Source organism: Astyanax mexicanus, chromosome 14 (assembly GCF_023375975.1).
Source record: "Astyanax mexicanus isolate ESR-SI-001 chromosome 14, AstMex3_surface, whole genome shotgun sequence".
Taxonomy (NCBI): Eukaryota; Metazoa; Chordata; class Actinopteri; order Characiformes; family Acestrorhamphidae; genus Astyanax; species Astyanax mexicanus.
This window is the reverse complement of record NC_064421.1, coordinates 14,285,515-14,298,498: the sequence shown is the minus strand read 5'-3', so window position 1 is coordinate 14,298,498 and position 12,984 is coordinate 14,285,515. Positions and strand designations below refer to the sequence as shown.

Sequence of the window (12,984 nt, the reverse complement as noted above, 5' to 3'; positions counted from 1 at the left end):
GAATACTTTGTATTCACAGTATGAGACATGACAGTTCAACCATTCTAATGAGGAAAGGGCACTTTGTGCTCTTTCAGACCGTAGATAAAAAATATTATACCAGTATTATGCATGTAGTTTTATATTCTCACTTTTTGTAGAACTGTACTCTATACTCAATTAAAACACATTTAGTTGGTTTAATCAGAAGCATGTTTAACTCATTTTACATTTAGATAATAGATACACACTATATATATAAAGGTGTGTTACCTATATCTGCATTTTTATTTGCTTTAAAAAAAAAAAGAAAGAACAGGACTATTGGATCAGCTTTTAAGATTTTAAATATGCGTTTTATTTGCTTTAAAAGAAGAACAGGACTATTTGGATCAGCTTTTTAGATTCTTAAATATGCACTTTATTTGTTTTAAAAGAAAAACAGCACTTGGATCAGCATTTTGAATTCTGTAATATTCATTTTTATTTGTTTTAAAGAAAAATATGACTTGGATTAGTATTTTAGATTCTTAAATATGCATTTTATTTAATTTAAAAGAAGAACAGGACTTGGATCAGCTTTTTAGGTTCTCAAAATGACTAAATTGTAGGGCTGGAAAAAACTGACAATGCAATTTTTCCTATACATATATTTATTGCACTATAAATATTCTTAAATATGCATTTTATTTAATTTAAAAAAAGAACAGGACTATTGGATCAGCTTTTTAGATTTTCAAAATTACTAAATTGTAGGGATGGAAAAAAATGATATTGCAGGTTTTTTTTTTTGCTTTTTCACATTAGTGCTCCATTATGTAATGATATCAATAATTCACTCAGAATATAAAAATAAAAAATGGTCTCAGTGGGGAGTGAACAGGTTTTTTTATTTTTATAAAGTAGTATTTTTTATGGTTATAGTATTTTATAATCTTGAAGATGTGCACGTTGTGATAGCCCTACTAAATAGTGATGGTTATTCTCCTCTCTGTGTTATATAATCAGTATGATTGAGCTGTTTACACAGTTAAAGAGGCTTAGGTCTGTTACCTCTGTTTAAAATCTGTTAAATGTCCTGGTAAATGATTAATATCTTTACATGATGTTAAATGTTGAACAGGTGGCATTTTGTGAAAGCACTCCAGGTTTCCTCATCACATTTCCCACCACGTCCACAAACTGTCCACACATTCTTTGTCCATACTTTATCTTTCTCTGACAGGCTCTATTGTTCACACGAGCTGTTGTTGACATGAAACCGTCACCAATCTAACATTTCCTTATGACCCGTGACCACGGAAAAAAGTACCTGTAATGCCATTGCTCTTTCTTTCCTGATCATTTTATTTGTCTTGCGCGTGTTGACATTGTGAAAGGAAATAGATCGGTATCAAATATTTGATGTTAATTTAGCCGTGTTCGAACATTAGAATATGAATTAACAATGCAAACATTATCTTTCCTTTGAGAATAATAAAGTTGTGTTGAGATTAAAACATTGTAAGTGGTCCATTAAATTCCTTGTCTGTTAAAACAGAGGAGTTTATTAAGCATTATGAGATGAGAATGCTCCTTAAAACTGAAAATTGATTTTAATGAGCTACTGTGTGGTATGTGTAAACAATGGTTCATATCTATATTTGTTTTAAATATATATTTAAATTCCAGTGTCTTTAATTATTCTATAATCACAATGGTGATGCTGAAACATTGTATTGTATAATGCTGCAATGTCATCGCAATCATGAAATAATTATCAGTGTGCACATGCACAAAAGTTACAATACAGGATATACATATACATAATGCACACTTGATCCGACTGTTTCCAATTTTCGCCTATATATATATATATATATATATATATATATATATATATATATATATATATATATATATATATATATATATAGGCGAAAATTGGAAACAGTGGGAGATATATATATATATATATATGTGTGTGTGTATGTGTATATATATATATATTATATATTATATATTATATATATAATATTATATATTATTATATATATAATATTATATATTATTTTTGTAGACGTCTGAGTACTTGGCAGTTGAGGCACGGACCATGAACATAGTTCGCTATGCTTCTGGATTCTTGTCGAGCCAGTATCAGATGGTAGTGGTTGCTGTGTTCTGCTCACGCAACTTATAATGTGATTTATTGTGTGTGATTGTGCTTAGGTAAGTGTGTTGTTGCCATAGTTAAAGGAAGTGAGCTTAGATTAAGGAGGGATTCTATGTGTTCATAGGTTATTTTTTGGTAGGTCTGTTACTTGGCAGTTGAGGCAATGGACCATGAACATAGTGTTAGGCTGTGCTTCTGGATTCTTGTCGAGCCAGTATCAGATTGTGGTGGTTTTGCTATTGTTGTTAGTTCAGTGAGTAGTAGATCCTGGCTGAGCCCTATGCATAACCCCAGCTGTTAGGTGCAGGATTTGTCAATTTCCTGTATTATATTACTTACTATATATATATTTTTGCTTTAGCCACATATGTTACAAAGAAACAAAATTTTTTAATTGCTGTTCAGGACTGGCAACCATGGTTTTCACTGCTCTGTCTATATACTGAATGAAAGTTTGTAAAAAGTTTGTAAATGATCTAAAATTGATTCATTTATGGACTTTAGAGCCCCTTGAAATTGCCTTCGTGTTGGTGCAGTTTTATAGTCACCACTGCTGGCAGAAGAAATAATAAAAAAAAGTTTGTCCTCATAGATTTCTTTGTGTGCCCCTGGCAGAAAGCTTAATGGGGATCCATGACTAATTGAGTCTTGTGTACATTAGAAATACCACATAGCAGCAGTGGCTCACTATTCCCATACCACACATTCCTTAGATATTGTATTTCATATAGAACTAACTTGTTGGCAAATTTGATACCCTTTGATGCTTTGATATTTTCTTTGCTTTGAAATCTTTTTAGAGTTTTTTTTATTTACAGTGCATTTTAGCCATTAAAAAATAGATATTATTTAAAATGATTAGAGCAACTGAATTGGATCAGTTACATCTCCGATGCACTGAGTGTAACCATGGGAAAGTTGGAAGAAGCCTGCTCCAGATTTAAGGCTGATATTGGGAAGCGCAGAACTTTTACAGGTCTGTATAGTCCTGTGAATCCCAATTGGCTAATAGAGAACAGAGGCGGTTCCTTTCATCTCTCTGGCATAACCTCCAAAGCAAACCTCCAAAGGAAAAGCAAGGATTTACCCTTCAAAGGCTGTGTGTACGTGCATGTGTGTGTGAGAGAGAGAGTGTGTGTGCACACATGCTGTGTGCCAGCTGTTAAGAGAGATACAGAGGAGTTAGGGAATATGTTAGAAACCGATAATGATGGAAATTTAGGCAGAAAAGATACAGGATGCGGGGAGAAATAGAGTAGTATGAGATTGGATGCAGTAAATGTAAAGTGAAATGAGGAACAGGTAATAAAGAAAGCTGAGGAGGAAAGGAAGTAGGGAGAGATACATTAATTTTACTATAGTTTAATATGATGTATTTACTGTGGTGTATAAACCGTGAGTGACTTTGATCAACCTGGTCCTCCACTTGAGGACACTGAAGAGTTAATCTACAGTAGGAATGCTGCTTAACTGTGTCAGGAAGGAACAAGCCATCTAACCAAACTAAACTGCTTGTTTTTATCCAAAAGCAGTGTGTAAGGCTGGTGGAGGAGAACATGCCAAGATGCATGAAAACTGTGATTAAAAACCAGGGTTATTCCACCAGATATTGATTTCTGAACTCTTAAAACATAATAAATTAAAACTTGTTCTCTTTGCATTAAATTACGCTATTTTTATTTGGAACTTGGGAGCAATGTTGTCTGTAGTTTATAGAGTAAAACAACAATGTTCATTTTACTCAAACATAAACCTATAAATGGCAAAATCAGAGAAACTGATTAAAAACTGAAGTGCTGTATATAGTTTGAGCATCATTGTCACAATGAGCACAATCATTTTTTGTAGTTGCTATATAAAAGTATAGCTTTATAAAAAGAAAGATCATGAGGACTGAACTCCTCTTTTTGGTTTAATCTGTAGTAGAGTATGCCTGCTTGTTTTTATAAAGTGCCAATAAAAATAAAGTAAAAAAAAAATCCCCGCCTTAAGATGTAAGCCGTTAGCAAATTGGCAGCAAGCCTATTTTTTAACAAGCATTTTTAATAAAAAGAAACCTAGTCTGATGCATTTTAGGGGTTTTGGTGGTTTTTCTCCGTTGTACTTAAATTATACTAAACCGTAAGGTCTGTGTTGTGGTGAGAACGTGGTCAAATCGTGACTTTTATGTTCTGTTTCATTCCTGTTATTTTTATCATCTATTTTAATATCTAAGAGAGCTTACTTTATGATGTGTAGGTTTCCGATTGACTGAACTGTTTGCTTTTCTGTCTGCTTTTCTGTCTGGAAACGCACTGTTCACATCTTAAGCTTTACATCGTCCTCCACACGGGACACAGTCACAACAGCAAAGGGCATTCTAAATCCTGTGGTCTATTTATGAGGTGTTCTCATTTCACTGTTTCAAGTCTTTGGAGGCAAATGTATTTCGTGACAATTCGGAGAGACGTTGAAGTGGGGCTGCCCGTCTCTCGCTGCACAAGTATCGGCCATTAAAAATGAAATCAGAAAAGAGGCTCAGTGATTAAGTCTGAGAGTTCTGGCTGAGATATTTAGGCTTTCTTTCTGTGTGGCACTGTAGAGTGTTCTCGGTATGAAGAAGGAAGGGGCTGTTTTAAAAATATTGAACAGTCCAGAAAGCTGAACTGTACTACTGCCAGAAGCTGACAGTGAGAGATATATGTGTGTGCGCTTGCCTCACTAATCTCCCATCACTTTTCTAATACCTGAAAGCTTTTCCTCCTGTCTGCTTATGTGCCTTAAGCAATACTTGCTTGTTTATACCAAAAGGAAAGAAAGAAATGGATCTCTGATGTCCCCGTGGCTACCTCCTTAGTGATTTTCCTACATCAACTGACAGCTTATGTAGACTCACATCCACTGGCATCACTAGCTGAAGCTTACTTTGAATAGATTAACACCCAGCAGCTTACTTCCCTCCTGTCTGTTGCCACTGTGTTTATTTAACGTGGAGAATGTGGGGATGGAATGGGGGCAGTTGGAAGTGAAGCCCGGAAGGTGTGAAGGTATCAAAGGCATTGCTGTGGGTTGGTAGTTAATGGAGTTCAAGCAGCACCCGCTGTTCTGGTATGTGCTACGATTTGAGAAATGTTTGGGAAATTGGTTCAGAGGAGGTGGGGGGGTGGAGGGTGGTGTTAGCTGACTGGGACTTCAGAGCACAGGATAGTTCCTTCCGCTCTGAATCTGTGTCATTAAACGCTGCTTGACCTTATTTTGATTTAGTCTCCATTTCTTTCCCAGGTCCAAGTGATAAAATGCTAATGAAAAAGTGTAATAATGTTTTATTTCACATGAATGATATACATTAGACTTATTTTTTTATAAATAAAATGATGATGCTATTCTTAGGGTTTAGGGGTAGGTTCATGAGTTTCCTGTCAAATTTGGCTCATTTGGTGCAATTTTTTTAAGGCTACTATTAAAATGTGTTATGACTGCCAAAAACGGTGGTTCCTTGATCTCATAAGAAACAAATAAATACAGTAGAAATGGCAGAGAAAAGTGTGGTGCATTTGTTGTCATATCCTGTCTGTTGGAAACTTGAATGTGCGCATGATATTAATTAGTGAATTAATGAGCGAAACATGGAGACATATTGTGGACTAGTGTTACTTTCTGGAATATGGGTTTTCATTTAAACATTTGGATTGTCTTTTTTTTTATCTGGCAACCACGACTCATTCTGGCAACTGTTTCTCATTCTGGTATTAGCAGCCATGGCTAAAATGCTTTACAGATGCAATGATAACACTTTTTCCTTCCAATACAGATACAAGTATCTGCCAATACTGAATACTGATACCAGATTCAAAATAACTACTTAATAGGAGCTTATAAATCCTGATATTTATATCATACTAATTTGAACAGGTTTTATTTAGCTAAAGCCAGTATTCTGTATCCTTTGCCTACTGAAGAGAAAGTACCTTATGTAGAAGACAGTGAGTGCTCGTTAGCAATCAACAAATCAGTAAACTCAGTTAGCTCCTCATAAAGAGGCAGCATGTTACTCATCAGACACAGAAATTGCTATTTTTGTATAATATATTTTTAATTCAAGTGGATTTGTAATAATGATATTTTTAATATACAGCTCTGTTCTTATATTATTATTTTTTTTTACTTTAACCCTGTAGACTCTGTATGCATGCCCACGCTTTAGTTCTTCATGCTCAGAACTGTATTGCTATCATATTTACCATTAGTTTCATAAGGCTCTAAAGTAGAGCCATGTGGGGCTCCAGAAGATATGCTAAACCAACCAGTTACTAAACAATTCTCAGTAGATTGTGCATTAGCATTAAAACTGAATAATGAACTTGGGGATCAGGAGATTAATGCAGTATCTATTTATGAACTCTTGTCTGGCTAATATCAAAATTATTCCAAGTACACACTAGTCAGATTACGCATATATGATGCAGAATATCATTTTCTAATGGTAATATAAATCTAAAATCTGTATTGACTGACTCTGCTTTATATTGTCACCTTGCACCAGCAAGTAAGGAAGATGACATTGGCTCCCACTCTCCCAACCCCCATCACCGAGTGAAAACACTCAGAGGCCTTCTCTGATATTGTGTTTCACTTGGAAATATGTCCTGGTATGGAAGGAAATGCCTCATGCTTCATTTTGAAGAGATAAAAGTAAAGGAAATGTGTCTGCGCTTCAGAATTGAGTGAGTTTCCTTAGGTCAGATGTAACACAAAACAACTCGAGTACTATCCTCGCTTAATGTAAGCATTGCTACTACATTTATAATTATCAGCCATGCAAACTGTAGCTAGCTGTGACTGTAGGTTTGAAAGGTGCAGTTTAGCGATGCTGATGTTTTGTATGTGAATTTTAAAATGGTATAATAGAGATTGTATATCTTATATATAGAACCTGACAGAGTGAGTCTCAGTAGACAGACTTGTGCTTTTATCAGTAACCTGTAAAGAACTCCTTATGTGGCTGCAATTTAATATTTTGCACTTTTCCTTAACTGAAATATGAGTATATTTTTATAAGTATATGAGTTTAATTGCATTATGTTTTATATAAATAAATATTAAATATTTATATAAAGCTACTTGTGTGGTTGAGCTGCTTGCTATTATTAAGGTTTCATACTTTTTTTAGTTGCTATGTAAGAATAAAGATACCATATTTTTCGCACTATAAGGCGTACTTAAAACTCCTTAAATTTTCCCAAAAATCATCAGTGCGCCGTATAATTCTGTGCACTTTATGTATGAAAAGAGACCAGAAAAATAAACATTTATTGATAGTGCTCCTTATAATCCGGTGCGCCTTGTGTATAAAAATACACCAGAAAATAGACGTTTATTGATTGTGTGCTTTATAATCCGGTGTGCCTTATAGTGCAAAAAAAAAACGGTAATTGAAATCATACAATTAAAAAAAATTGAAGAATATTTTACATAATCGACCAGCCCTAGCTGAGGATGCGTTTCTCTGTGCAGTGGAACTCAGGCAGTACTATAGTAGTAATATGCTCTGGCCTCATCTGTTCTTTAAGGCAGCTGTTAGGTGGATGAGACCCTGACCTGCAGGTGATAATGTGAGCAGGGGTCCGCCGTGCTGCAAGCTTTAGCCTTTGAATGGAAAATAAGGGCTGGATTATCTTCGGGTTAGTGCTGGCCACATTGCGCCCTTGCTGCTGCTGCATGGAGTGATTCATAGGTGTTGAGCAGAGGGTGTGCTGTGCCGGGTCTTTGCAGCAGACTTTGGCTGATGTTATCTCTCCTGTCTGCCCTTCTGTCCTTGTGCAGTTAATGTGTGCAGGAGGCGAATGTTAAGTAGGCCCAAATAGAAAAATATAATCTCCTGAGGAGAAAAAAATGACCTAGTTTAAACCACTGTTCACTTTGCATAAATTTTGGGTATTACATGATACCTCATAACGATTTAGTTCGATTTTTTAGGGAATAATTCAGTGTATCCTGATATCTCAAATAATACCAGAAAATTCAATTTGGTTGTTGTGGCAGAATTTGGAATGCCTTACTTGTACAATAATGAAATACAGACTCAACAGTTAAGGTTCAGCAGTATGCCAAGGTCAAATATAGCCCAGGAGTTATATTTTGACAAGGGTTGAACACATACTTAACAAAATTGCATGCTACTTTCATTTATCATCTATTCACAATTATTTAACAGGCTTATCTTAATCTAAACCCTTGTGGTTAAACCTTTAAAAAATGTAATTCGGTAATGGAAAGATTTCTTACTTGCACACTTTCCATAAAAAAATTAACTTGTTCAGTTTCTTTTCAATGGTAGATAGTGGAATGTTTGACCTGAATATTTTAAAAGTTGTTTCACAGGAAAATTATTTTGCAGACAGTAGAATGGCTGATTCCTAACAGTTTTTGTTTCTGATTTAGTTCACATTTATTTGCATCTACAACCTTGTTTCTGATTGTAAGAGCTTTCGGATCAACAGAAACACTAACTAATAGCTTAGGTTTTACTAAAACAGGCTCCTCCAAAATCCTCTCTAACCATGGTCTCATGATCTGCAGTTAAAGTGATGAACCTATTTAAAATTTAGGTTGTTTAGAAATGTTTAATTGTTATAAATGCGGGGCGCCCCAACTTTTTCTTCACATGAACATTAGATTTCGGTTAAGTACATTTTACCAAATATTTTTATACAAATCGTAACAAATTACATTGTGGACCTATTTATCAATACACCATAGTTAAATAGATAAATAGTTAATAAAGCTATTAATTAATTAATTAATTAATTAACTGTTTGATATATTTCACTTTCTTTCAGGCTGCGAGGACATCATCATAGAGAGCATCTCTCTGGAGTCTTTGGTCTCCATTCTGAAGTGGAGCTCTCAGCCCTATGGCTCCAAATGGGTCCACAGACAGGCCATGCATTTTCTGTGTGAGGAGTTCAGCCAGGTCATGACCTCAGAAGTGCTGTATGAGCTGGTCAAGGATCAACTGCTGGCTGCTATCCAGTCAGACTACCTACAGGTACGACTCTCTGCAGCCAGGTGAACGTGGTCTGTATAGTAAAGGTGTTCTCCCTGTTTACAGCACTTTGACACATTGTTTTACCTTCATATTCACACATTCGTTTTATCATTCATGTTTAATCTCTGTCCTCCATGTGCATTTGTTTACTAGGTTTTTATTCCCCTTTGTGTGGAAACACCGAGACACTGTGTTCTTGTTTCTCCCGTCATCATGCATGCTGTATAATAGCGTGACCTGATGACCCACTTTCCACTGGGTTTTGTAATTAATCTGAGCTGCACCTCCCAGAATGGAGCCATCTGATAAACTCACCTTTGTGTCAAAGCAGAAACATTCTCATGGTTTAAACTGGGCCTGAGGGCATGTAGCCCACACATACAAACACAGCCACACTCATTCACACCAACACACCACTCACACACTCTATTAGATGGGTTTGGGGTGCAGATTTTAAGCCCTTTTTAAAGGCTCAGTGTGCATGGATGATGGTGGTTGCCAAATAAATGGTGCCAGACAGACAGAGCAGACTGAGGAGCCAGTGTAAGAGCTACAGTGGGTCCCTGCATCTGCACCAATCTGTCATCTGAGTCTCAAACCATTCAGCCCGTCTTTGTGAAATATGAGGTGGGTGATATTCCTGTGCTGTGTCTCGCTGTCTCCCCGGCCCCTCCCCGCCCTCTCTTTCACAGGCGAGCGAGCAGGACATTCTGAAGTATGTGATTAAGTGGGGTGAGCACCAGCTCATTAGGAGGATGGCTGACCGAGGTGAGATTGCTGTTCCCAATGACCCTCCAAAGTCGCCCCTGCTGCACTGAGTATTTCTGCCTTATCTCAAATAAATGCTCTCCTCTAGGCTCTATAATGACACCAAAATGACAGATACATATTGATTCACACTGGAGATCTTCCACATTAAGGCTATATACACACACACACATTATACATAACGCATCAGTACAGTGCTGAGGCATACCTTACCAGTCAAATATTTGGAGTTGCAGCATTACAATATGGTAACACTTAATAAAATAAGGGTACATCATTATTAAATGGCAAAAAAATATCTCAACTTAATCTCATTCATTATTAATAGACAAAGGTTAAGACATTATTAAACTAAAAATAAAAATACTGTTAATTAACAAGGAATTAAGAAAGTTTTGTATTGATTAATAATGTATGTGAGGTGAGGTAATTTAATTTAGACAGTCTGTGGCAGGTACTGTTAATTAATTGTACTCTTTTTGTAAAGTTTTACCGACAATACTTAAGTACAATACTTGTGTTGTATAAAGAAAATGCAATACTAATACTCTTTCCTCATACGTAATGTAGAATAAATCATTTTAATGTAATAAACTGGACACCTGGACACCAAAAGATATTTCTTTATGGTTTATCTAATATACAAAGGTCATGTTAAAAGCCATGTTTTTAGCATCACTTTTATCATTTTAAATGAGTATAATAAGGTCAAAAGAGTGAAAACAATATTGTTAATATAATAGCGAAATAACCAATAACAAATATATAGCAAGATAAAATAAAATAACTATTCACTGATATTCCACATGTCATGAGAAAGGAACTACTATCGTGTCCTGACATCACTTATGCTCTCGTGGCTGAACACAATCAAATTTTCACAGTAATGCACCAGAATATGATAAAAAGTTACTCCAACAAAAGCAGAATAAACTCTATTCTTACATACCTTTTATTTTAATAAAAGCATTTAATGAGCAGATGACTCGATACTTTTGCAGTCTCAGCTATTGCTTTATTTATCAATCTTGCCTTTTATTATACAGCCCTGTACAAAATGAGACCACTTAAAAATGACGAATTTCTTTGATTTTACCAAATTTAAAACAACCTCTGGAATGTAATCAAGAGGAAGACGGATGATCCCAAGCTATCAAACCAAGCTGAACTGCTTGAGCTTTTGCACCAGGAGTGGAATAAAAGCAGTGTGTAAGGCTGGTGGAGGAGAATATGCCAAGATGCCTGAAAACTGTGAATAAAAAACAGGTTTATTCCTCTAAATATTGATTTCTGCACTCTTAAAAGTTCATAATATGTTTATCATCTTCATAATCAGCTATTGCTTTATCATCAGTCATATTTATTATATATTTTAAACGGGCAGGTTAGAATATATTTGGCCAGTGGTGGCTCAGGGGTTAGAGCACCCTGCCTTTGAAAACAAGGTGTTGTGGGTTAGATACTTGGGTTTGGCAGGCAGGAGTGAAGTGTGGTTAATAAAGTATGGTCCTCATTCTAGAGTAACTTTATACATTTATCTGCAATGAAACTGCACTATTATAGTAATGAATGAATGCATGCCAATCGTGTGCTTAACTCCACTGTGCTTGTGTGTGACTCAGAGCCCAACCTGCTGAGCAGTACAGCTCACAGTGTGAACAAGCGTGGGGTGAAGAGGAGAGATCTGGATGTGGAGGAACTGAAGGAGATCCTGTCTCCTCTGCTGCCTTTCATCCGCATGGAGCACATCCTCCCAGCCAACAGTGACGTCCTCTCTGATGCAGTGAGTATGAGTGCGTGTGTGTGCGTGTGTGCGTATACGTGCGCAATGTTGTTGGCTGTTGTATCAGAGCAGGTTTCTGAATTATCTTTAATATTTTACACTATCTGTCTTCCACAGTAGTCCATGACAGTCAAACAAAAGTGAGTGTGTGTGTTAACGAAGTGTCGGAGGTTGTGCTCTGTCTGAGATGCCTGTTCTTGTTTCAGATGAAGCGAGGTCTTATCAGCACTCCTCCATCAGACATGCTGCCCACTGCAGAAGGAGGCAAGGCCAACTCCTGGCTCAGACAGAAGAACACTGGCATCTACATGCGCCCGCGCCTCTTTTCTCCATATGTGGAGGAGGCAAAGGTAGGGCTTCTTTCTGCTTTGATACTAGACATCGACTTGGCAAGTGCTTCGCTTCACACACACAGCTTGTTGTGCCAGTATTTCCCCAGACAGGCTTAATGGGAGGAGTGAGAAAATATTGATGATGCACTAATATAATAGATAACTGATATTAGAAGCTGGACATTCTGTATAGCCTCACCTTTATTAATTTCATTATAACCATGTTTTGTTTTTTGGGATGAAATGTTAAAACCAGGGATCTTTCCTACTGTCGTCATGAGAGGCTCTTGCGTGTAGGTGGGAGAGAGAGAGAGAAAAAGTGAGAGAGAGAGACAGAGAGACAGCACAAATGAGAGTAAGAGAGAAAGAGATACACAGTACGAGCGCCTAACCCTGCGTTCACACTGGAAAGCGACAGGCGACCATTCATTTCCTATGGCAGGGTGCGATTTCTGTGCAGCGATGGATGGATGGATTTACTCTTGTAAACATAAGGTCCTCCTACAGACTGCCTGTACTGTGTATTCTGCATGCATTTGGATGAACCGAACCATGACCCCCGTACCGTGATGGTTCGTAAAGAATACATATACCGTTAACACCCCTAATAGTAGATTATAGTAGATGCAAGTGACAAAAAATAACTAAGCAACTAAACAAAAGGAAGGGGTTATTAAGGTTTACCCCATTATTATTAAAAGATTTAGTTCTTTAAAAAGTAATTTTTAAGCATTTCTCTTTGTCCATTCATCACGAAAACCTGCAAAAAAGAAATGCAAGGTTTTCAAAGTGACTATTAGGGTTGGGCATTGTATTTTGTTATTTTGTAATCATGATGCACAGTATAATTTTTACATTTCTTGGGTATTATTAGTGCTTAAACAACACCAACTGACCACTTTTCATTAGAGAGTGCAATTAGTCCTAATTAATCGGATGCAGT

General features: G+C 36.4%; 1 protein-coding gene across 2 annotated transcripts in view; it reads left to right on the top strand.

Moving 5' to 3' along the window:
• LOC103040475 (BTB/POZ domain-containing protein 7) overlaps window positions 1-12,984 on the top strand; it is a 56,772-nt gene that overhangs the window by 31,898 nt on the left and 11,890 nt on the right. For both annotated transcript variants that reach the window (XM_049463675.1, XM_049463677.1), the window contains exons 4-7: window positions 8,950-9,158; window positions 9,851-9,926; window positions 11,549-11,709; window positions 11,916-12,059. In XM_049463675.1, coding sequence (XP_049319632.1) covers window positions 8,950-9,158; window positions 9,851-9,926; window positions 11,549-11,709; window positions 11,916-12,059 — 590 coding nt within the window. The remainder of the gene's footprint in view (window positions 1-8,949; window positions 9,159-9,850; window positions 9,927-11,548; window positions 11,710-11,915; window positions 12,060-12,984) is intronic.